General features: G+C 38.9%; 2 protein-coding genes across 2 annotated transcripts in view; both read right to left on the bottom strand.

Annotated features, from left to right (window-relative positions):
- Positions 1 to 22,270, bottom strand: part of uzip (beta-pore-forming protein unzipped) — a 36,930-nt gene extending 14,660 nt beyond the window's left edge. Inside the window, exons 1-2 of the mRNA XM_018106352.3 lie at positions 22,196 to 22,270; positions 8,966 to 8,999 (exon numbers count right to left, since the gene is read on the bottom strand). The gene's annotated coding sequence lies outside the window, so the exon portion shown is untranslated. The remainder of the gene's footprint in view (positions 1 to 8,965; positions 9,000 to 22,195) is intronic.
- Positions 22,271 to 23,536: 1,266 nt separating this feature from the next.
- Positions 23,537 to 25,545, bottom strand: PIG-A (phosphatidylinositol glycan anchor biosynthesis class A). The gene is made up of 3 exons (XM_089262335.1): positions 25,277 to 25,545; positions 24,931 to 25,176; positions 23,537 to 24,867 (listed from the first exon to the last, which is right to left on the bottom strand). The coding sequence occupies exons 1-3, from the start codon at positions 25,376 to 25,378 to the stop codon at positions 23,653 to 23,655; spliced, it is 1,563 nt and encodes a 520-aa protein (XP_089118461.1). The 5' UTR covers positions 25,379 to 25,545; the 3' UTR covers positions 23,537 to 23,652.
- Between the last annotated feature and the right edge of the window lie 309 nt (positions 25,546 to 25,854).

The following is a 25,854-nucleotide window of genomic DNA, read 5'->3' as shown; positions in this document are numbered from 1 at the left end:
GTAAAAACGGAAATAAATATTTGTAAACGTTTTAAATATTTGAAAATTTAATTTAAACAATATATATATTATAATAATTATTGAATTTCATTGAAACTCAATAATAACAATTTCTCGTATCTACTAATATTTTATTATTAATATATATATTTTAAAATTTAGTTTTTTGTATGGTACTTTTAGCAACATCGCCTTCATTTAGCGTTAGGGTATTTTTATTTGTATTCTAATTTTTCCAGCACAATATTCATTGCCATGTTTCGAATTGAGTGCTTCAAATAATTAATACACGAACGCCGTTCTAAGCGCATCTCAATGTTCATTTATCTGTATCTGTATCTGTATCTGCGCATCTCTCGAGCTGAATGTAAATTAAATTTATGAGCGCAGTTTCAAGGTGACTGTGACGTAATAAGCCAAACACAAGCCTCTATTATATGGGCCCTGTACTTATTTGGCGTATTCGTTGTTAGAGTTAATCAATTTCGAGATTTGTCTCGTTGTTGTTAGGCCTGACAGGCACCCAGATAGATACTTTTCATAATTTGGCCTAGTGTTCACATTGGCCGTATCTAAATGCGAATCAGAATCGCATATGTCAGCATTAAGAGGCATAATACCCAAACACAAATCATTTTGCCAGCTGAATATGAAACGTTGCCTCATAGATCGTACAATGTATCTCTGGAATTGTTGCCAGCGAACAATTTGTTGTTGTTTTGTGCTCGCGTCTAGCTTGAGCATTACAAACGCTAAACTTGTCAGAGAACTCCATTTGACTTTATATATAATTTGTACTTTTTAATGTCAGAGCTGAAGTTTATTTTGTAATTTAAAACGTAATAGCTGAAATTATATTATAATTATATTTGATCAGATATATTTCTATGTGGGTTGCGGTATGATTTTCACTTTTTCAAAGCTATTAATGTTTTTATTCCAATCTATAATATCCATATTCAACGGAACCACTTTTATTTTCTACTATTTATAAAGATCTAAGCCTAGAATGTTTCTATCAACCAAATAGGAGCGATTCAGTTGAATATTGAATACTATTTTAATGTTTTATTATTCCAGAAATATTAAATCTAGTTTTTTACTGCATCTATGTACCTTCTGCTTACCTACTAATTTATTACCCAAATATTTAATATTGATAAGCATATCATATTAAAATTAAGATACACAAATTTTTTAAACGATTCTTTATACGCTTATTATTCATGTAAACGTACATTAATTAGTTTTGGAATATTTCTCCATTATCGCGCAGCTCAGTTTCGACATATTTATAATCGTATTACCGAAACTTTTCCAAGAAACATAATTCACATTATGGCCAAGTTTCCTCTGATGACTTAATTAAAACTTGCTTCAAACACAAACAGAAACCACATGGAAGTCAAGAAAATATGAAAAAAAAAAAAAAACTTTCAAGAGCGTCTCAAAATTTATTCATAACCCAGCACAGATGTGGGCTCCGATTACAGACCACGACGACACACTCGAGCAACACTCGAGAGGAATAAGAGAAGCGAGCAGTGGTAAATGCAACTTTAAACTATTTCCATTTGATTTATTCATATTAAAGATGCACTTCGGTTTGTTGGACGATAAAACATGAATGTGGTTTGCCTAACTGTATATATTAAAGTTATGCCTGGGACTGCAGTTGGCTGTTGGCTGCTGGCTGCTGGCTGTTGGTCTAGCTCTTGCGCTGACAGGCGGCTCCATTAGCACCTCATTGACAGGCATCGTGTTACGCTGCTGGAGGAGGCACTCGAGGGTGCCGAGGGTATTTCAATGTTCGTCATGAAACTAGATTACACATTGATGATGCGCTCCAGTAAACTGCTGTCCCCGCTTTTGCTGCCTGGGCTGCTACTTGGCATATCGCGTGCCGTACTTATTATGTATCTTTAAGATACAACTGTGCATGTGTGTATCTTGCGGCTGCCTTCATGGGGCGTAAGCAGAGCCTGCCTGTTGTTGTTGTTGCTGCTGCTGCTGCTGCCGCATAAACAAACATCAGCGAGTGCTTGCTTTGCTTTCAATGACGACTTTTGACAGCCCATCAATAAGCAGAAGCAGCAGCATCTACGTCTCTCATCCGCCATGTTTTACACACCAAATGAAATTTGTAAAGCGATTGAAGTGGGTTATCATATTATTTCTAAATTCAACACAAACTTTTATTAAACAAGAGCCAAAAATTGTTAGCTGACAGCCATTGTCGCCTGATATGTTGACAGAGCTCTTCTACTGCTGCCGTCTCTATTGGCATTTGCTCAACTCTTTGGCAGACTTTGTCAGTTTGTTTGCCCTTTCAAATATGAGAAAAAACGCGGCCTCAAGCTCAACACTTGACACATTTGTCATTTGATCCTTTTAAGGCCCTGAAACTGTGTTGTAATTAACTCGCAATTTGCATTTCAACGAACACGCCAAAGCCCTTTTAATACCCTGTATTTAGACAATATGTGGAGTCTTATACTACACTCCACATACACAACTTCTGTGTAAGCTAAAAAATCTGAATTCTTATTTATATTATATTGTATGAACACTACTTTGCTTTTAATATGAATACCAAAACGAATTTTCATCAATTTTGTTGCTCTATAGAATCCCAGCACCAGTTTTAATTTTGCGGGATTCGAAGTAGAACAACTTGTAGCAACGAAATATATTTTCGCCCTGGCTCATTGATAAACAGAGAACATGGTATCTCTGTGCACATCAGCTCATTTACATGTTTGCCTTGCGACACATCTGCCCTTTCGTATATTGTTTACACACTCTGAAGAAACTTTGTATTACTTTTTGCATGCCAAAAACAAATGGCAATTGTTTGTTGTTTACTTTAACTAATTTGTTATTGTTGTCGCTTACGGTTTGCACCCCCTCCAGAAATATATATGGGCTTGAGTAAAGTCCCTAAGAAATATGCTTTCCGGGTTTCTTGAAACGCATTTCAACTCAAATTACGGCGCCAAATGGGTGCGAGGGGCCTCTTTGACAGTGAGGGCAAGGGGATTGCAATTTGTTATAATGAAAGCGTTTTTCTATTTGGTATTTTATGTACTTTTGTCATTTTGTATATAAATACAATTTTTTTTTTGTGAGTCTACGCGAGCTGCAATTTGTTTTATGCGCTCAGTGTCACTTTCAATTTCTAGCAATTTAAATCGCGTTTGCGGCCAGCGACCAGCGGCCAGCGGCCAGTGAGCAGCGGCTTGTGCCGCGTATCCGTCGAATGAGGTCAGAATTGGACGAGGCAACTATTAAAAAAATTGGTTTAAAAAAAAACTAGAAAATAGGTTCCACTCGCCCCCAACTATGCGACACATATGCGAAAATAATATATACATATATATATATATATACATATATATATATATATACGCCTTGCTATGCGTTTTTTATCAGCTCAAGTGACGAAGAAATGAATTGGACATGTCGAAATCCACACAGCGTTCGGTGGCGCTGTGGTGGTGTTAGAGCTGCTGCTGGCAAGTTCTTGGCGCCAGCACCACAATCAGCATAAATATTCACACACAAAATTGCAAAGTAGTGACTCTATTTGCGTATAACGAATAAATTACAACAAGTTGCAACACACGACTCGCCTCAGCTCGACTCGTTCTACGGCGACACAACTGATTGAAAGCTATAAAATTGTTTGCTGGATAGGAGATGCTTGACTAGCTGCGGGGTATTCTCAAGTAGTAAATTATCCACTGACTGACCATCTACCTGGCTGACTTTCTATCTATCTACTTATATATAGATACAGATGTACATTTTATCTACTTTTCTAGTCTTGACAGATTTATACTTTTACATCTTCTTAAGCTTTGATGATACTAAACAAAATCTAAATTAATAAGATAATAGTTTCACCTTAATCAACACATTAACACCATAATCAACAAGTATTTTAAAAACTGATTCAGTTCTCATATAAAAATAATATTTATTATACATTAAAAACTAAAATAAAATAAAATAAAACATTTGATTTTAGAGCATTCGTTCTTTTTTGTTTAACTGTATGGAATATTATACAACAATATAATGAATAATGAATGTGAATCATGTTGCATGCAGCAATAGCTGCAATAGCAGCAGCAGCAGCTCGTATGTCCATAATTAATGTTCCGGAAGAATAGGAATTATATAAAGATTAAATGGAACAAGTAAGAAAGCTCTAGTCGAGACTGCTCGACTACGAGATCCCCTGAACCCTACAAGCAACTGATATTTCAAAAATAATTAGCAAACACACACACACACACACACACACACACGCATACATACAAATACACGCACACACACACGCATACAAACAAACACACGCATACACACACTCACATATACAGGCGATTGCGCTTGGGTTGCGCTGCAGTGTTGGCAATATTAGGAGAACTTATTTGTTGAATAATTTAATTTCTAGACGTACGATCGTAATGAAACTTTCAGAACGTAATCATAATGTTAAAATGTATGTGTATACCGAAGCACAAGTTTCTAGTATTTGATATACGACTTTTACAAAGATGGGGGTGAGGGGGTGGATTTAGGGGTGGGGGGTAAATTTTAACAAAAACCGAAATTGTATAAAATACATCTTTATATACATTTTAAATTTGGAGACTGTAGCTTGAAAGATGTAGGAGATATAATTATTTAAGTGATCTTCGATAAGGTTTTTTATCGATAAAAAAATATCGGAATGAGTTATCGTTTTTTAGTGATAAACTCGATCTGCGCGTGATATATACGGTCATTTTAAAAAAAAGTTGAAGTCTCTAGCTCTTATATCTTCTGAAATCGACGCGTTCATACATACGGACGGACGGACGGACGGACGGACGGACGGACAGACGGACAGGGCCAAATCGACTCAGCTTGTCGTCCTGATCAAGAATATATATACTTTGTGGGGTCTGCCACGCCTCCTTCTGCCTGTTACATACTTTTAACAAAACCATTATACCCTGATTTCCCATTTTCAATGGGTTCAGGGTATAAAAACTATCGACTATCCAATTGAATGTTCTACAAGTAATTAATGATATAGTAGACTAAATTGCATGAAAGCAAAACAAGTTGTTATAAAACAGCAGAAAAACGTGATCTTTGCTTATAAAATACAACTGTAAATTGATGCAAAAACGATAGTGGAAACGAATTCAGTTTGAAATATGCGGAAAATGTTCAAATTATTGCACTGAATGTGAATAGGAATATTCGTGCATCAATTTGATAATTAGAAAAGTGGACTCAAAGTAGAACGGAGTTGGACAAAGGAATGCCAGCTGTCGGCCGCTTCTGAACACCAGGTGGCGCCAGCAGCTGTCGCCACGCCCATTTAGATTGGCGTTGACAGGCCACGACGAGTGGCGGACCACTGCTGTGCATTCGAACAAAAGCCAGCGCGTGCAGCAATTATATAATTGACTCTGACTGGGTCACAGTCGCAGCATTTAGTTAATTGAGGTTAGAGCAGGAGATCTGCTCAGATATCGTGATAGCCTATATGTATATGTATGCATGTACATATATGGGCACACCAGAGATTACCCACTTGACATGAAATGTTATTAAAAATGCAGTCGAAGCCCCGCTGATGACACCGTTCGACAACATTGACACGCATCTCCACGACAAAACGCATCCCACAGATGCAAAGATACTTTTGTATCTTTGTGCCCAGCGAGCACCTAATGGCCCGTCGCTTATTCCCTGTGGATTTCGCGTCTCTACCGGCATTGTCTAAGCAAGTGAGGTGGGCGTGCTGGCATGAGTGTGGGTGAGCTACCAAGTGCATGATATGGTGCACTAAACGCGATAAGCGGCGTCGCTCGTGTGCCTCCAAGATTGGAGTCGCCACTTCTGCTCGCTGAGTTACCATCGAGTGGCACGCACTGGGCTTCCTGCTGCCGCTCTGCTTCCCCCAGCTTCCTGCTGCTGGCATGGACATGGGCATGGCATTGGGTAAGTGGGTTAAGTTATTGAGTGTGCATCTCGAATTACAAACTGAATAGCATTTGGGTCAGAAGGAATTGTTACAGGAAATCATGAAGAAACTTTTGAAAGGGTGCACAATTCATGATATATTGTAGGAAGTCAAACACGAAGCGAACTGCAAGCACAGACATAAATAATAATTCGAAACTAATTCTTTCCTTTTCAATAAAATGTATCTGCGAGAAAGTTTCTCTCATTTTCTGGTGTCGAATTCTATATGTTCTGAAATATGACAACCAGAAATTTATGTTTATACCATTCGTTCTCTCCAATAAAAAGTTAAGGAGTTAACAATTGTAAATTGGGTACATTTTAAAAATATTTTATTTTTTTTATTTTTTTTTTTAATTTCATTTCTCTAAGGCTTCCCAATCATTTATTTTATTTGTCTTATGCATTTATCATAAATCATTCAGCGAAAGCCCGTCAATAAACAATAGAAATTCATAGTATCAGAAATCGTCTAAAATCCGCATGAGTAACTTGACTTAAGCATCAATCACTTGTCAATCAAGCCATACTATTTGTGTTTTATACCCATCATAGCGAAATTTTATTTTGATACGGTGATACTTTGGTCATCAATTAAAGCATGTCAGTCAATCAATCAACATATGAGCCGCTGCATTAGTAACAGCTCTTAATCTTCTTCGTATTTGAATTATTAATCACAATATTAAGTATCAGTAACATGGCTTAAGCTTCAATCAGTTAGCCAATCCTTCGATCAATCTAAGCCAACTTATACCCATTTTTGCGACTTTCAAAAGAAATTCGCAGTGCGCAGTCATGCTTTGTCAGCCAATCCATCTTCGGGTTACTTCGCTTGACCACAGGGTATCTCTCGTCAATCTCGGCAAATTCCTTCTACGTGATTTTAATAAGCATTTGCCCATTTGTTAAGTTTTAACCTTGCAGCTCAATTCCTTTCAATCCTTTCAAATTTATGCCACTTCGTAAGCCACACTCAGTGCGACTCGTAAATTTTATGTGCCCATCAAATTGTTCAAGCATCGTGCTATATACATATATGTACATATATATCCAAAGAAATAAAGCCCGTAAATTTGAATAAATGTATGTAAAGCGTCGCCACATGAAAATTAATCACTGACAGCAGCTGTCGACAATTTGGAGGTTCGTTTTTGCTTTTGGGGCTTCAACAGGGCGCTACTCAGCTACGCCCCCGGTTCGAATAAACCTCTCCCGCCCTGACCCTACGTCGCGGCTTAACTGCATCTGCCTGAAGCTATTTGTTCAACCAATTGGATTTATGTTCGGGCGAGAAAATAAATAAATAAAACCAACAACGCACAAAACATACAAATTTGCTTATGAAAACAAAAACGAAATGCAAAACTGCAACTAAAAGCGTGAAAACTGGAGAGAGAGGCTCTCAACGGCAAAAAAACGCAGAAAAGCAGACAAGGTAAATAAAAGCGTACGACCCCATCAACAAGAACATCTACAAGAACAACAACAACAACAGTTACAGTTATTGCTATATGTCTGTCTGATCTCAGAGCTTGGATAAAGAAGAAAAAAAAAAACACTGCGACGCTCGAGCCTCACAGCCCCCAAAAGCTTGTTTGACATCCAGCTGTAGCCCCGCTTGTAGTTCAAGGTGCGCCTGACAACCGTTCAAGAGCCAGACTATGCGGGTACAGTGAAGCTTGCCTACAGCAAATACGCCCAGAACAGAGCAGAGAAAGAGACTTGGAGCGCTCGGGAGTAGCCAGACAAATTTGAACTTGAATGAATTACAAATCCTATAGAAATATTATGCATGAACATACATTGATTAATAAAAGTTATATTATTTATAAAAATATGCCTAGATGAGGTATTACGCTCAAAAATCTTTTAATTAAATTGCTATACAAAATTTGTAGTTAAATATTCAAGAATTTTACTTTCAGCTAACAATCGAACCCTTTACTCATTTCTATAAATTTAAAATGGATATATAAAGTCGAGCTCTGGGTGTATAGTAAAGACTGTTAAATAATACGTATTCAAATACCAAATCTCTTGAATGTCCCTTTATTTACACATATATAATCAACTTCAATCATCTTATCGCATATGCTTTGCATTTTATCGAAGCTCCACTGTAGCTGCTTACTTTCTTTTATTGGTACAAGCGCAACTAGAAGGCAGTTTGTATATGCATTGTAAATTGACAATGATTGCCCACAATTTGCTGAGCACAAAACGCGACGCTAACTGCAGATGCAGATGCAGATGCAAATGCAGATACAGATACAAGCTGCAGATACAGATACAGCTATACAAATATACATGTATAAACCGTTGTAGCTTGTAGTTTGGACTTGTCTGACTGCCGCATAATTCATGCTACTTAAGTTTGTCGCACGGTCAACTTGACACGAATCGAGGGCCGCGAAAAATAAAAACTATAAAGAAGCGGGAATCTTGACGATTCTCTGACAGCTTCACTCTGAATTTATAAGCAGCCCCAATGATTATTCAATTAAGATGAATGGTAATGGAGTCGTTCAAGACGCCTCGCTAATTGACAAGCCAACAATGATGTAAGTCCCCTGCAAAAATATAGAAATATGTCTAAAAATGGCACCGCAAACGAGTTGCGTAGCATATAAGGCGTCACATCCACTGATGACTGCAACATGGGGCAGCTGGATTGAGTTGCAAGTTACGTTTAAGGCGATGTATTAGTAGAGTGTATAAGGCTCTTAAAACCAACGCCTTTTACGGCATTTATGGACATTGCAAATAGCTAAATTAAACTCGCTTTCGTCACAGAATATTCAATAAGTGTAGCTGCCCATATTCTGAGATTTATAGAAATTCTTTAACCTTATCAAAGCTGATTAATAGGCAAGAAGAAATTCTATAAATAAAAAGTTGTATAAGAGTAAACATACATATATGTATATATACTTACCACTCGATTGTACAAGCAGCCAAATGCAATTAATCTGCAAATAATAGAGAAAAAACAAACTATTAAAATATTGTTATCAGAAAACCAAGAAATCATTCGCGAGTAGTCGACTAGGAGTTTCCCTATAATTTATTACAAATTAAATAAAAATATAGTAAATATATGCACAAAGCTTTAAGCATTTTGTACGTATTAGTATTAGTATTACCATGTGTTATGGATAAATGTGCTAAGAGAGGTACTAAATCATACACAGAGAATAAGGAGTTTTTTCAGACTCTTAGTTCTAAGATCCCTACTTTATCAAGCTTTAATTGGTTAAGAATATTATGTATATTCGTCATGCATCGATGTTTGTAATTGAACTCGCTATTTATAACAGAGCATACCCAGTTTCAAGACGCTCTCAATAGGGTATACACAATATACAAACTGGTAATCAAAACAAGGAAAATGCATTACTCGTCTCGAAAACTGAATTTCCAGATATGAATCGGCTTTTGTGCTGCACAAACTTTTCGGATACATGGTAATCTATCAGTTGAGCCGACATTATCGCTTGTATATCTCACGAGCTTGATGCGATTATAGAGGGGGCAGCCGTTATGAGCTATGGGTTGCCTTAGAGATGGCAGACAGTAGATGGGCAATATGCTCTTTACCGTTAGGCACGACTTTAGCCAGACTAATTGCAATGCTGGAGCCGACGTCGCCACCGCCACCGCCATCGCTGCTGTGTGGCATATACATATGTGGCCATATACAATGTATGTGCGGCGGCTCAAACTCGTTTACCGCGCCACAAACGAGCCACTGCACGTGGCCAAGACGAACATTAAAAGACGTTAGAACAAAGAAGCCGCCGTTGGGAAATTGGAGCTAGCTCCCCAAGTAGTTGAGGGAAGGCTCGCAAAGCCAAATGCAACTGTGTGTGTAGCGAACGTGAGCGCAAATCGGTTTAACGTGCTAAACATAGTCCAGAAGCCAGTCATAATTGGAAACCTAGAAATCAATTGGATTGCTCGTAAGCTCAATTACAGTTACTTTGAAATTGGCATTGGATGGAAGGCAATATTTAATTAAACAATTGAAGCCCAGGGACAAGGCCCTAAGTACTTCGATTGGTTTCTATGGCAATAAGATGTGAATATATAGGAAAAACCCAACAGAAACATGGTTGAAAATCATACATTATGTAACCTGTATATTTATTTTGTATATTTCTCGTCTGAGATTGACATCTGCCAGTACCACACAGAGAAAAAGGTTTCATCTGATGCTCAACTCCAACCATGAACCAAATCGCTCCCCCTCTCCCTCCTCTCCCTGAGTCTTTTCTGCCAGCATTTCCTTTAGCCTTAGCACTTTGTGGCACATTCAACCTGTGCACCTCGCTATTATTTCCAGCATCTGAGAATCAGAGCTCCAATACAACAGACGTCTTTGCTTTCGTACCTGGAGCAGATTTTTCACTTTCCTTTCTAAGCGGCAAATCCTACCTGACTGCCTGCCTGCCTTTCTACTTGCCTTATGGCTAGAGTTCTGCAAAGTTCACGCTAAATTTAAAGTACACAAAGCGCATACCCCGACACAAGGTGTGTGTGCACAGCTGTTGCCGACTGGCAGCGACTCACCCACAATCGCACCATATCCGGAGGCACTGAATTCGATATGCCCCAACCCCACTTGCGACTACGCATTTATGCTGAATTGCATATTTTTGCAGAGACCGCAGACGACTGCAATTGCTGCCCGCCAAATGGGATTTATGAATGCCCACAGCAACGCAGCCCGACCCCAGCCCAGGCCCTAGACCCAGACCTAGACCGAGAACTGAGTTTCAGCTGGTGCCAAGGTGAGCTTTAACTGAAGCCACAGCCAGCGCGACTTGGGCAACTGCTGATGAGTGGTTATAGCTTTAAGTGAATCGCTGATTATAGCCACAGCTCGTTCTCTTGACCCGTGTGGCATTGATAAGTTTTGACTTTAGATGATGCCTAGACAATAAATTCACATTAAGCAATTAGTGACAGGATTATTCCTTGGTCATGTTATGGGATTGCGAAGAAGATAGAGCGATATAGTTGGCCAGTTGGTCCTTTTCGGCTTAAACTGTACAATATTTTGATATTAAACAAGAATGTGAATTCGGATTGCCGAGTGAAAGGTTTTTTTTTTTGGCTTATGATCTGGGATATTGTTGGTCAATGGTCTTTGGCTACCAGATTCTAAAGTACAGAATTCGAATTGTTGATCAAATATGTTGTTATGAAGACATAGTTCAATATAGTTCATTCCACTCCGGAGTGCTGCTTTGTACCCAACCACACTTATCACGATTTCCACAAATGATTCAAGCACTTAACGATTCCTATTGTGTCTCAACTCTATGCAATTTGATTGGCACACGCACTCTAAAACGGGATACTTGTATGTTGGCGCCATGAGTATGTGCTCATGTCCTCTTGGCTTGGCTCCATGTCATGTACATGTGTTGTCCATGTTGAGGCTCCTGTTGTGGTTTTTCCTACTCTTTTTTTGCACGCTTTTTCCTTTCTGCCATGGCACTTGACATGGCAGTTGGTTGTAAAGTGAATTGTGCCGGGCACAAATTAAACATGCCTTCCCAACTTAATTGCCATTAGAGTACGTATTAGGCCCCCACCCTTCTCTCTCGGCCTTCCATTTGGGCAGCAATCTATAGCTCTTGCCCAATTTTCCATGTGGCTGACCAATAACTGTTGCACTCTACGAAAAGTGGCGCACTTTGAGAGCCTCTCCAGAGGTATTCATAATGGAACCCTACTCGAAGCAGGCTCTATAATTTGGCTGTGGTCAATGTTGTGGGTCACAATTGTGCGTGTGTGTGTTATTGATTTATGTGGTTCATTGTGGGGCATTGAATTTGATTAAAATTGCGGTGGGTAACGAGTGGCAACCACAAATGCGAAATTATAATTATGTGGAGACAGAAATTTACTAAAGCTTGGTATGGCAGTTTATTGCCAATGAAACTATAATTATATCAAGAAAGAGATATAATTCCATCAAGTATAGTTTAGCAGGTTAAGTTTCAAAATGACATATGATCAATTTAAATGTAAATTTCTTAATTTCAAATTTCAAAATCAAATTACTGATTAGAATTCATCTTCAATTGAGATTTGTCAAGCGCCTAAGTATCTCAATCGCTGCACATGAAACTGAAGTTAGTGGCTGATGCCTCTCAGCTATTTGCATTGCTATTTGTCAGCTTCAGCTATGCTAGACTTGGCCACTAAATAAAGCTATTATCTGCGAGTAAACCACATGAATTGCCAGCTTAAGAGCTAACCACAACAATGCACATCAACAGCAGACTAAGGCCTGAGGATGTGCGACAAATCCAAGCTCCCGCTGGTTCAATTGTCGTTTGGCATACCTTCACATAGACAAGTCCACACCCACACACACTTATAGCACGCATGTGTGCGTGGACAGCTGTGTAGAAGTACCTTAAAGTGAGCTCATGGTTTGGGCATTTATGTGCATACGCATAGCTGTCTCTATCTACGGACAAGTGCTCCTTGGTCAGTTGGCATAAATACCAGCAAATAGCACAGCACACAAAAACACACACACACACATACACATGGCTGTCAGCTCAATTAAAATGCCGTTTGTTTTTGTTTGCTGTGCTGATGACCAAGCTAATAATGAGCTTCCGTTTTCTTCCTCTGTTTTGCGCACAGTGCAAGCAAAAAGTATGACGCCAAGCAATCAAATAGAGTAAAGAGAGTCTGCCAGAAAATCTTTTCTGCTGCGTGGGCGTTACTGCAATTATATCAGCTTAAAAGTAATTAACAAGAGCCTTGAAGCGGTAGATGCCTCATTCTACCCACAGCTTTGCATCCCATTTATGAGCCGAGACTGCTCAAAACAAGCCACTGTGTCAGTCAATCTCTGGAGACGAATCTAAATATTAAATAATAGAGAAATATGCATGATTCAACACTCTCATGGTAAGCCCACGCTGTCAAGCTCTCAGTTAGTCTATCAAATGTGAAATAGGTCTCAATGCAAAAATTATGAACTCTTCACACCTTAATAGCCGTCACAAGCCTCTTGGCTGTGGGTCATTTGGGTTTGGCTGGTTGGTCAACAGCAGTGCTAACGGCGTTATGGATTGTGTTTCGTACACCTGCAGTGCTATAAAATTTTATGGGCCCTGACCATAAAAGAGACATTTGCCTCAATAATTAATTAGCAAATATGTTTTATGCCATTTTATGACCCAAACGCGTAATTAATAGCATAAGGTGTAGACATTTTTCGAGAGAGAGAATAAAGAGAAAGAGAGGGAGTTGGAGAGAGAATAGGAAACAGAAATTTTATTAGGATACATTAATAAAAAATGTAATTGAACAACAACAAAGACACGAATTTATTGTTATTGTTATTGTACCGATAATAATACCTTTGTTATAGAATAATGGCTTATTTATATTCTTTTCAAATTATTTATTGTATGCTGAATTTTGTATGAACACATGTAAAGAAAAGATTCACAGTGGGGGTTCAAAAAGTCGTTCACTGTAAAAATGTAACCACAAAACCCCAATCATTTTTGCTAAACAATCAATTGGATTGTAATACAACAATGAATTGCTTTGCCCTCCACTTAGTATTATTTCCAAGTCAATCCACAGCCTGGCCCCGCCCATTGCCATCTTCAAACCAAACCCAAAGCCCAAATAGCAATTATTTCCATTTGAGTAACGCTTTTTGCTCTTAAAGCTAAACTGTTTACGCTTCTTTAAAGCGAACTTGAAACTCGAAAGCGACAACAACAATTTCAAAGGCATCCCAAGCCACTTGAGCCAGCGAGTGTCGAGTATGTTAATTGCGAGAATGCAAGCGATGTGACCTCACGAAAACAAAAAGCAACAAAAAGGGGAGTCGACTCAAAGGACATGCGAGGCACGCAAAAGCCGCCCCCGAAATGCAGCCAATATAACCAGGATAAGGAAATAATAAAAACAAAAGCAAAAGCAAAAACAAAGTGGGTAAATTTCAAAATTTAATACGACAGCAGAAGTGTTAGGGGATACGACTAAACGATGCCCTACCTATTTCATTACTTTTATCAATACGGGGAAATTGGAAAATATTCTGGAAATACATGAAATCGAATGTATCTCTTTTATATGAATAAAAATAAAAAAATGTTTGCATATTTTCTCATCTTTTACTTTATAATTTATCTATTTATTTTAGAGTCCTATATTCATAAAATATAAGACTTTTAAGACTTTCGACTCAATACCTATCTACATTTTGTACAGCAAAGTATTTAATATTAAACTTCCCTGACATTAGTAAAACCTCCAAGATGACAGATTTCATGGAACTTTTTGGAACTATAACTAACTAATTAAAAGTTTCAGATCTTTCTCAGAAATATTTTATCGGCGTACTCGTTTCAAACACACTCTCAATGCCTACAGGGTATTGGGTGGACAAACAAAAGGTCCGTTTAATAGGGTGTCCGTTGCGGGGTGGTTTCTCGATGCAGGCACCGCAGGATATGGCATTAAATAATGCCGCATTTCATATTGAAAACGAACCGTGCGACGGTGTCGAGAAATTTCACGCAAAATAACAATTTCATCGCCGACTTTTGAGTGTAGAAATTAATTTTATGTGACTCGCATTGTTGCTGCTGCTGCTGCTGTTGTTGTTGTTGTTTGTTTGTTTGTTTACAGAAGGTGAAGTAATTGCTGGCGGGCGCCGGTGCCATATCACCACAGGATCTGGCAACAGGACTCTGGTATTAGCCGTGGCGACGCGTGCGGTTTCCCTTTTACGGCATTTTGGCGCCTGCGGTGCACGCCCTGTCCTGTATCCTTCACTCTGTGTCCTGGGAATCACAGCCAAGAGTCAACAAACCGAAAATAGAGCCACGACAGCAGCTGCCACTGACAGAGCGCTTCATAATGGAATGGACCACCAAGCACGCACCAACTCAAACAGAATAAATATATAATATAATATTTTTGGCACTTGCTCCTTAAGCAAGTAAAGCGGAAATTTCATAATTTCCACAAGCGCCGGAAATGCAGTCAAAGAAATTAATTTAAACACTCAGAACGCAGACAAAAAACTTTTGAGCATTGTCAAAAAACGGAAGCGATGCAATTGACAGTTTTCAAGACTTTTGACTCAAGATCAACTGAGCGTTAAAATGCTGCAATGCATTAAAAATAAAACTGTGCAGAAAAACTCAAAAAATATATATTTTCTCTTAAAAATATATATATATATATATTAAAATATATAAAGGTAATGTAAATAAACATAAAAAAATAATGAACAAAAAAATACTTTAAAACTAAATATGAATAAAAATAGATCAATAAAACAAATTTAAGCACATTAAAAATATTATAGCATATTTAAAAAAATAATTATTATAATATAATATTAATAATAAAGAAATTACGATTTTTCAACTAATGGCTTATATAGAGAAAAGAATGTAAATGCTAAACTTATTTTCGTATAGTTTTTTTTTAATTATTATTTTTTTTTATTTATCATTTTTGTTTTGTTTATCAATTAACTGATAATTAAATCAAAAATATAAATAAAACATAAATACATAAATAAAAATTTTGTTTGTTAGCTCTAAATATATTTAGACAAATAATAAATATAGTATGAGGACAAAAATAAATAAATAAATACATATCACATATTTAATAATTTAAAAACAAAAAACATAAATGATTTCAATCACTTAAAACGCTTTTGAATGCATTCCACACCACATCATGCATGCTATGCTCAATATTTTTGCCACCAGTGTGCGCATTTACAGCCCCGGGCAAATTTCATCACGAAATGCGATTAAAGAGGGTTTTGGCCAAATACGGTGCGAACGAGCGAACACAACAGAACACAAACTGGAAGAAGCAGCATGCGAAAAGAGAGCGAAAATGCCGCACAAGGCATAATAGAGAATTGAAATAGAAAATAAATAATGAAATATAAGCGAATGCCGCATGCCAACCCCCGTGCCGAGATGGCAGGATGAGGCCACAGAACGGGTCCTTGCTGCTTGCGCTGCTCCTGTTATTATTGTTGTTGCTGTTGTTGTTGTCTGTCCAAAAAATAGAAGCAACAGCAGCGGCAGCAGCAGCAGCAGCACCAGCAGGGGGAGGTTTGAGCTGGAATGTGTAAATGTAAGCGAGGTGCAGACAACGCAGCCAAAAAGCAGCGTAAACCACCCCTCGCTAGGCCAACAGCAAGGACAATGCCACTAGAAGAAGAAGAAGAAGAAGCAGCAGCAGCAGCAGCAGCACCAGTGACAGCTGCCGCATTTGCTAGTTGGCTCGCAGGCATTTTTTGCGTACTTGTCTCGACGCGTCGTCTGAATCTCCGTCACAGGACGCAGCACACGCGCGCCCATTCCCATGCAGGTCCTGCGAATATCCTGGTGAGCAGGCAGCTTGGCAGCCAGCACACGCTGCATGCCACAAAGTAGCTGCGTGATTCATAACAAACGAGAGAATTTCCAGTCACAAACATTGACTTGCAGCTTCTCGGAGATGTGAGATATCCTCTCTGCCAGACATACGCGTATACCAAATGAAACCCATCAAAGTCGAAGCCTTGGCAACAAATGAATTTGCCGCTAAGTACTCGTAGCCACAAAATATGCTTGGCCAAGCGCTATAATCTGTGGCAGCAGCCATCATCGTATCTGATTGTACCGAAAATAAACTCCAGACTTTGCCCATTTATCAAACTGAGTTAGGTACAACTTGTGTAAGCTGTAAATATTACACACATTAATCAAACTAAAAAACAGGTAGACTAATTAGACTAAACTTTCAGAAGAACTTGTCTCATTTGCTTATCGAGATGATGGAAGATTTTCTCAAGATATTTTGCAGAATTTTAAAACAATAAAAGTCAAAATTATTTTAAAATTGTAATGTCTATGTTTATTCTGGCAGCTAACAGTCTCATTTCCCTATCAAGATGTTGGGAGTTGACCAGTTTATTTTAAGTATTGTATTTCCTACATTTTCTGATATTAGATTCTATGAAAGTATGGTAATATTACAAGAAAAACTGCTGAGTACAAGAGATGTGGATAATAAAAACTTCCCTTAATGCAACACATAAGTATAACAGTTTCTATATGCGCCATAAATTACGCATCAAACATGGAAAACAATGAAAATAAACTAAATAATAGATCTAGGCATGCTTTGGGCATAGCTAATTGTTTGCCGCCTTAACAATAGAACGCAATTTAGCTCAATAAATGAAACAAAATAAAACCACATAAAAGTATTATTATACAATATATCTGTATATGTATATACATGTATGATAAAGTATGCAAAAAGTTGAACTGCACAACAAAGTTCATCGGATGAGAGAAGAAAAATCAATGCGTGACTCATAAGCCTTGCCCCCTCGATGACGAAAGACAGAGATAAAACATTCAGGGAGAGAGAGAGAAAGAGACACAACCGAGACTCAAGGTCTTGACCATATTTCCATAATATATGTCAACTCGTAAATTGATGACATAACGCAAACACACTCATAACTATGCTGATTGGAATTATCAAGCGGCTAGCTTATGGAATGAAAACTCTGCGGAGTTAGAATCGCCAAGTAGACGTAATTTAGTCATGCAGAGTTAAGATTGCGCCAGTTGGAAGACTTGGCATGTTTCTTGGAAAATGCGAGCAATTTATTCATGAATCATGGGATCAAAGTCTTTATAAAAGTCATGATTAGGAATGCGGAAATGCCCATGAAGCTGAATGGATCTTGAGTGGATATGAGAATATACTTAAAAGATCTTTTCTATATATACAATATTTGCATTACAATACTATCTATTGAGATTGGATAATATAAAACTAAGCTAGTTAAATGAGTGTCATGTTTACACTTGGCATTATCCTTATATAGAATATCGTATATTTCATTTACATAATTTCTTTAAAAATGTATTTTCTATAAATACGTGAATTTGCAGCTCGTGTCAACCGATTCGATTTATTGTCTTTAGCCCCAGCTATACATATCTGCGACAGCTGGTATATTAACTAGATAGACTAGTTGTTGGGTATCCTTCTGCCGTCGCATTTGTTTTGTTCTTGGTTTCGATGACACCGCATTGGCGCCACAGGGCTGTTTGTCCTTCGCGCCTCGGTCTGCCCGAAGGGACCACGAGGACTGTGGGGCCAAGGAGGTGACTGGGGAAATGCTAGATGGTTCTGACAAGGATATGAAACTTATTTGAGCCACGCAAACAGCTGAGCGAAAGGACAGCCGCAGAAAAAAAGCAAACAAACAAACAAACAAGGAAACACGACTCAATGGAAAGCAGTTAAAGCAAAAAGGACCAAAAGAACAATTGCTGCTAACAAACTGGGCAAACAGGAGCAAGAGAAATGAAAAGAACAACAACATATGCAATAAGTTCAGAGTTAATTCAGTTTGCCGTTGGCCCACGCGACGCACGAAGACAATCGTCGTCTGCCAAAGACCTGGCAGTGTTAGCGAGCAGATTGAATCCTTGTGAAGGCCGTCGCAGCCGGGACATGAGTCATCCACGAAGCTGGCACGCATAACTTTTGTGGCATTGCGGGGAGCTCTTTGGTGCCTACACTCAGCGAAATGCCTAACGATGTTGATGAACAAAAAACTATTTCAGAATCTAAATGGAGACATGTTTTACGTTATGTGAATATTCATATGAACCGAGACAGCAAAGAGCTTTACTAATTTGAAATCATTTATCTGTTATAGATATTCCATTTGCTTGAAATGAACAGTTCCATAGATTTTTTAGTTTGTGAAGAATACAAATTGTTTATCCTAAATATTTTTAATTAAGAAAGAGCTCAGCTCATATTAAAACTGGTTCTCACAGTGTACTTTATAGTCCCACTGGCTCCACGCAGGAGTCCCAAAAAGTCATAAATTCTTCCATTGCGCTTTTTCTTTGTTCTTGCCTTCCTTGTTTTCATTGAATTTTTGCCCATGCTTATTATGAAATTTCATTTGGGGCTCAATTAAGTTGCGTCAAGCACGCGATTTCGTTGCCGAATGTCCCATATACAGACAGATACACATACATACGTATGTATATATACAAATGTATATCTATATGTATTCGTGTATAGATCGCAGTTGCGGTAGGTTTCACAGTTGCTCTCTCGTTGTGGGTGGTTGGGCAACTGTGCTTAATGGCCTTTTAAATGTGGCGCCAACTCGCGGCGCTTGCCACGCCTCCTCGTCCCGCCCCTAGCCCTGGCCTGACGAACGGAAATGTGCATTTAAGTTGACTGAATGAGTTTAAGGACCTTCGGAGACGAGCAGCGTGTTCTGTCACACGCGCTGCCAACCAGCAAATCGATGAACTAATTTGATGGACGTCAGACTTCTGACTTGTTTTTCGGGGTTCAGTTGTCAAAGGTCAAACTCGAGGGCGTTGATGAGTTGGTGTGACCAGAGTCAAAAGTTCTGGGGGAGGACTCTGTGTGAGCAATAACTATAACGATTATACACTGATATTAGTTGAAATAGAACGTGCAGCTAAAGGGGAGGTTTTCTAAAGTTTTTGGGTAGATAAAGAGACGCTGAACGATGTGAAGAGTAATGGGTATACAAGGGCGAATTTATGTTGTTATACTATTATAATAAAAAGGTTGATAGTGTCATATTTCTCACTCATATTTCAGCACTCCATTCAGGAGAAATGCATTAGTGTTTGTTGCGTATAGATAACCAATATATAGTACATACAAATACGTTAAAATTTCTACTTCTCAGGCAAATCCTTTATGTGCATCATATTCCATATACGATAAGAACAATTCGATCCGATTAATCAAAGATGAATTTTATACTTCCGCTTTCCACACGGCTCACTGGCTCAACTCTGATTGATTATCAAGCCCACACAATCTATGAGCCCAGCATCTAACTGGATCTTACCAAGAGCGACCCGCAAACCCATCAGATTAAGCCCCAAAAGCCGCTTATCGTACTCGACCCAAAGCACTTAACTTTCGACCGAGCACAACCAAAACAACAACAACAACAACAACAGCAAGAGGAAGAAATTCAACAAGAGCAATTGTTTTCACTGCAGGCGCCATCAAGTGTCCATTGTTTCGACCTTTCACAAAAAAGAGATAGCATTCTCTTCCTCGGCTCTTGCTCCCTTTTCAAGTCGTGTTTCCATTTAATATTGCTGAACAAACGCTGCATGTCAAAAGTGCGTAAAGTTATAAATAAATAAAATTAGGCACGAGTATAATTATTAATAGAGCACAATTGTCAAACAAATGAGAAAAAAAAAAAACGAAAAAGTTAACCAAACACAAAACAAATTAAAACAAGTTTTGCAGAGCTACAAAAATGCCAGAGAGAGAGAGAGAGGAGAGGAGAAGAGGGAAGGGAAATAAAAAGGAAGATAGAGAAGGGAACCGAAGATGGTACGAACAAAAATAAAATTAAAGGCAATGGTTGAAAGAAATTCGTGGGCAGAACTTCAAAGCAGAAGAAGTCAACGTGGTGTAGATTGAGCTGAACGACTAAGCAATACCCTCTAGCCGAATTCAAGCTGACTTTTTACTAGCTTACTATAACAAGATTGTTTATTATTATTAGGTTGTATGAAGTATGGTTTCAAAATATGTTGTTGGAAATAATGTACTAATTAAAAAATATGTTTGTAATTATTTGTATACAAATTTTATTCGTAAACTATATATTCGTGGATAATAAGAAAGTATATAAAAAATTTGTCAATAGGGACTTGTATTAATCCTAAACCAATATACCCTTCGTCAAACACTTTCACTTGCTTGCGGGGTATTCGAAAGGAGAATCTCATCGAGTTTATCATCAAGAAAGTGCGTGTCGAAGCGCACAAAACAACATTTTTGATTTCCTTGAGAAACTTGCGACTAGCTTTTGCCCGTTTACATGCAGAGCTTAAGAGTTAGACGAAAAAATAGTAAGAATTATCGCTGGGACAATCAATTTGGCCGGGGTTTAGAGGAGCAACCCCAAAATGGGTGAAACTGAATCGAATTCATGGTGCATTCAACTTGGATATCAATAAAAATCGATTTGGCCCCCAACACGGAAGCACTTTGCTCACTAACTGCCTCCATTCCCCTCACTCCAATGCGCCCCCCTCAGTCCAGCTTATTAGGTCGAACGTGCCTAGGCAAATTGTCTGCGCCCGGTTTCCGGCCTTTGCCTGCCATTTCGCTTCATTCCAGCCTGGCCTAATAACGGACATGGCTCTAGCAGTTAAGGGCAACCCCAAGTCGCACCATGCCCCCCACTCTCCATCTATGTCTCTCTCGCCCGCTCTCACTCCCTGCAAACGCTTGAGCTAACAGTTTTCTGGTTATTTGATGGCACAATAAAAGCCTTTGATTATGATGTCCCCGTATTCCTTAGAGTGCTGCAACTTTACATGTACTGCTATCCTTTATACCCTCTTCTCCTCCTTCCCATATGCTTTTTTTGGATGCTGGAAATGCCCCGCAACATTGTTCAACACACACACTTTTTGCACGTTTCTCTCCTTGTTGTTGTTGTTGTTGTTTTGTTGTTCAGTCTGCTGCTTGTCTGGTGTTTCATTATTTACAGCCTCCCCCAAATGGCAAGGAGAATGGCGGAGACAGATAGCGGGAGTGGGAGCCGGCGAGGCGCAAACCGAATTTTGGAATACATTCTGTAGCTGGCCACAATCCACAGCTGAATTTTTATGTGAGTTCTTTTTTTCGCTGCTGCTCCTTTGGAGGAGCGCTAGGTGTCTCCCAGATTTTGAGGGCGCATTAAAAATTCATTAGCTCAGAAACTTTGAAGTCTTAATGTTACCAAAATACAATTTGGCTAAAAGACAACAAAAAAGAACAGATGCTAAAACGATGATTCCGGCCAGCTGCTAAAAAGTGAGTAAATTAAAGTAAGCTTATCTTAAGCTGATAATATAAATATGTAATATTTACAAATGGGGAAGCATTTTTAAAGATTATTGGTTCCGCTTTGCGAGTAAATACTAAAATTTCTGAGGAATTAATTTTATTGCTGAGTTTCGCGCTGAACAGTGGGTCAAGTTTTATTAATCTAAGGTAATAAATAGACATTTAAAATATATTCACATATATCTTACTTGTCCTAAGTTAAACTCACCTGAATCGATTTCAATTGTTTGTTCTCCAAATGCAACTCGAATTTTTAAATTGGTTTTTACTGAGGCTAAAATATCAAATTGAAAAGAAAACACAAAACTAGATTAAATTCACGTTTGTCGATTTATTTATTGTTTATTTTGTTCCGTTTTGCAAAGCGGAGCGCGATATCGAATTTCAATTCAAATGGAAACGAAAATGAAACATATGAAATAACGGCATATATATGTATAGGATATACGAAAGCTGGAATAACAAAGGCTTTTAGCCCAAGGCCACTCTGATAGAGAGCGCTAGACAGAGAGAGGTATATTCAAGGACTAGCCAAAGCTACAAGTGTGGTGCGTAATAAATGAGCAGCCCGTTCCAATTCCAAGCACACACACAGAGAAATACACACATATACACATTCACTCACACACACACACTGAGGCAAAAGGCTCATACACAAAGAGCAAGAAGCTAACTGGACATAAAAGTAGCGCGCCTATGACGTCATTAGTGCCAATAGGATGCTGCGCGGGCTTCCCAATAAAATGGACCAATTCTTCAGTTAACTTGAATTCACAAATTTCCAAGTATTTTGCACTTTTCACACAGAACGCACAAAATTACGCGCTAACAATTTTGCAGCATATTTGAATTGTCGCTTCCACGAATTGCTCTAGTAAAGTATGCAGATTGCTTGTGGACAGAATAAATTCGATTTAAATTTAAAATAGGCAATAGGAAACTGCACGCAATTGTTGTTTGGCGTATTTGCCCGCTGGCTATTTCGCTATTTAATTATTATTTCATTGATCGCAACTCACGCGCGCATACAACCTCACCGTAACGCATTTGTTTTAAGACTGAAGCAAGGCTATCGATTTGAATTGTGTCATCGATTTAAGCGCGTAAAATAAATTCAATTGAGCGTTTGCAGCCAACTTCAAGCGGCGCACATTTGCTCTTCTGCTATGTTAATTTTATTTAAAATGTTAACCGCAGCTCTGCATTTCTAAAGAACATAGAATTCTTTTAACATCTATTTGTTATGTTAATTAACAGCAAACTGTTAAGTGATAGAATTTTATATCTATAAATTTTGATACCAATTGGATGTATTAGAAAACTATAATTATTGATACTCCAAAATAAAGCTGGCTGTTGAAACTAGATTCGATAGTAATACTTTCATTAAAATCTCTGAATGAATCAATTACATATATTAACAGAAAACTACAAAATCATTTAAAATTCTAGCGGTCTTTAATCCTATTGAAAAAATATGTATGAATATGTATGTATGTATGTTATCTACAGCATTGTAGCATTAGCCGGTTAAAGACAAATCCATATCTTATCAGAAAATTTTATAGCGAATTCCTTGGTATATTTGAACTAATTGACAAATTATCTATAACCAATACTAACAATGAATTGGAAGTTCTAGTGGAACACATGTATGTAGCATTATCAAGGCTTTCGTCTGGCCTCGTGGGCAAACTCAATGCGACTGCGGGGCCGCCAGCGATCCATCAGGCGCAACGTAAAGTGGCCTACCACTAGGAACGCCAAAAACCAGGCTCCACACTGGTAGACCGAATAGATCAGTTCGCTGAGCGTAAAGGCGCGTTCCCTTAGCACACGATCGTAGACCTTGACTGTGCGCTGGGCAACGTCCTCCCAGTTGTAGAGAGTTTCCACCAGCTCGTTGCATCTGTGCGGACAGAGAACAGGCTCCGCCTGATTGGCAGTTGAAGCCGCTGCACCTCCTATTGCTCCTGTAGAGTCTTTTCCTCCCGGGGCATCGTTCCCTGCTCCACCTGTTAATCTAACAGCTGCTCCTGCACCATTTCCAACTTTCGCTGTATTTCCTTTTTTCGCATCTCCGCCACCTGCGGCGCCTGCTTCTACTGCTTTTGCACCTATCGCAACCCCATTGGCATGTCCTCCAGCTGCGCCTTTCTTCTTCCTCTTACGCCTCGGTCTCCTAGTGCTGTTCTCTATTCCCGTCGTGATGCAAGTGCTGCGATGCCGATCTATGGCCACCAATATCGCCCCATAGATTGCCTCTATGTCCGGCTCAGCAAGCAGTATTAGGTTATTGGGCAGCACCTCGGGAATGCCACCCACACTGGTGGACACCACTTGGAGGCCACAGCTAGCGGCCTCCACTATGGCCATGCAATATGCCTCCGTCAGGGAAGTGTTGACAAAGATGTGACCACGCACAAGGACATCTCGCACCTTGGCATGCTCCACAGCGCCCAGAATCTCGACTCGGTCCTGCATATTCGTCTTCTCGCGAATCTCCTCCAGAAGATCCCGCTTTGGGCCATCCCCGACAATAATGAAGTTTATATTAGGGGTATTCTTAAAGCGAGGAATCACCCCTGCCAGCAGATCGATGCCCTTGCGGTAGACCAAGCGCGAGGCAACGACTATGTTTATGACCCCATTTTTGGGTCTCTGTGAAGGATCGGGGGTGAAGAGCGCCGTGTCCACAGCATTGGGTATGACAGAGACACGATGCTTCGCAACACAGGCACGCAGCACGGTGTTCTCCTTGCCTATGTGTGAGACGCAGATAGCATGATTCACCATACTCAACGTGATTTCCAAGAGTTTGTTCGTTAAGGCAGCAGAGAGATCAGCAAAGCCAAACAAGCTGTGATCCGTGAAGACAGTCTGCAAGAGTGGAAAGTGGAAAGCATTATATATAAATATATTGAGATTTGAGCAGATGCGCACCTTCAGTCCGAGCAGCGCGCCCACCATTAAAGCTTCGTGAGCCAGGGCGCTAAACGCCGAATGGCCATGGACTACGTCAACTTGCTCGCGCAGCAGCACAGCGCGCAGCATAGGCACATTGCAGACGGCAGTGGGCAGGATGCACTGATTGTAGCAGACCTTTATGGGCAGGTAATAAACTTTCAGGCCATTCGTCACATATCGAATGCCGCTGCAATCTCCGTAAGCGTGCGTCAAAACAACAACCTACAGATTAGATAAGATATACACATATAAGAATCTTTATATAGAGAGGCACAGATATTTTCTGGCGATCCCTATTGCCAGTTGGATGCACTTTGCCCACCTTGTGTCCCAATGCGAGCAGCATTTGGGAGAGATTGTAAACATGTTCTTCGACGCCGCCAATGCTGGGATAGAAAAAGTCCGATACCATGCAGATGCGCATTTTTGCTCTGATTTATTGCAGTTTGCCAGCTCATATACCGTTGACATTACACACAAATAAAATTATTTATATTTTAAAACAGCAAACTGACTAAACTAAAATCAAGTTGGGTTTCTACATTCGGAATAGTTAAACAAAATAGTCCACTACAGTCAATGGAACTTGTTATGTTTTCCGGCTGAACCAGTAGTTTATGAACAAACTGGATAAGCCAAATATTTGTTTTTTCTAAATTGAAGATTACAATTGAAAAAAGCGTATGTTTTGCAATAAATTTGTTTAGTTAAACAAAGTAGATTATTTATCTTAAAAATGCGAATGCCTTTTTAAAAATATTTAAAAATCCTCGTCTGCACAACTGACTCATTTTATAAATGTAATCAATGTTATTAACAGCAGCAGCCTAACACAATATCGTATATAACATTTCGATAATAAAAAAATCGATTTTAGTATTAATATATAAAAACAAACTT

This window comes from Drosophila navojoa, chromosome 5 (assembly GCF_054131105.1).
Source record: "Drosophila navojoa isolate 15081-1374.11 chromosome 5, UAZ_NAV_1.0, whole genome shotgun sequence".
Taxonomy (NCBI): domain Eukaryota; kingdom Metazoa; phylum Arthropoda; class Insecta; order Diptera; family Drosophilidae; genus Drosophila; species Drosophila navojoa.
The sequence above is the reverse complement of the archived record's forward strand: the minus strand, read 5'-3'. Positions and strand labels throughout refer to the sequence as shown.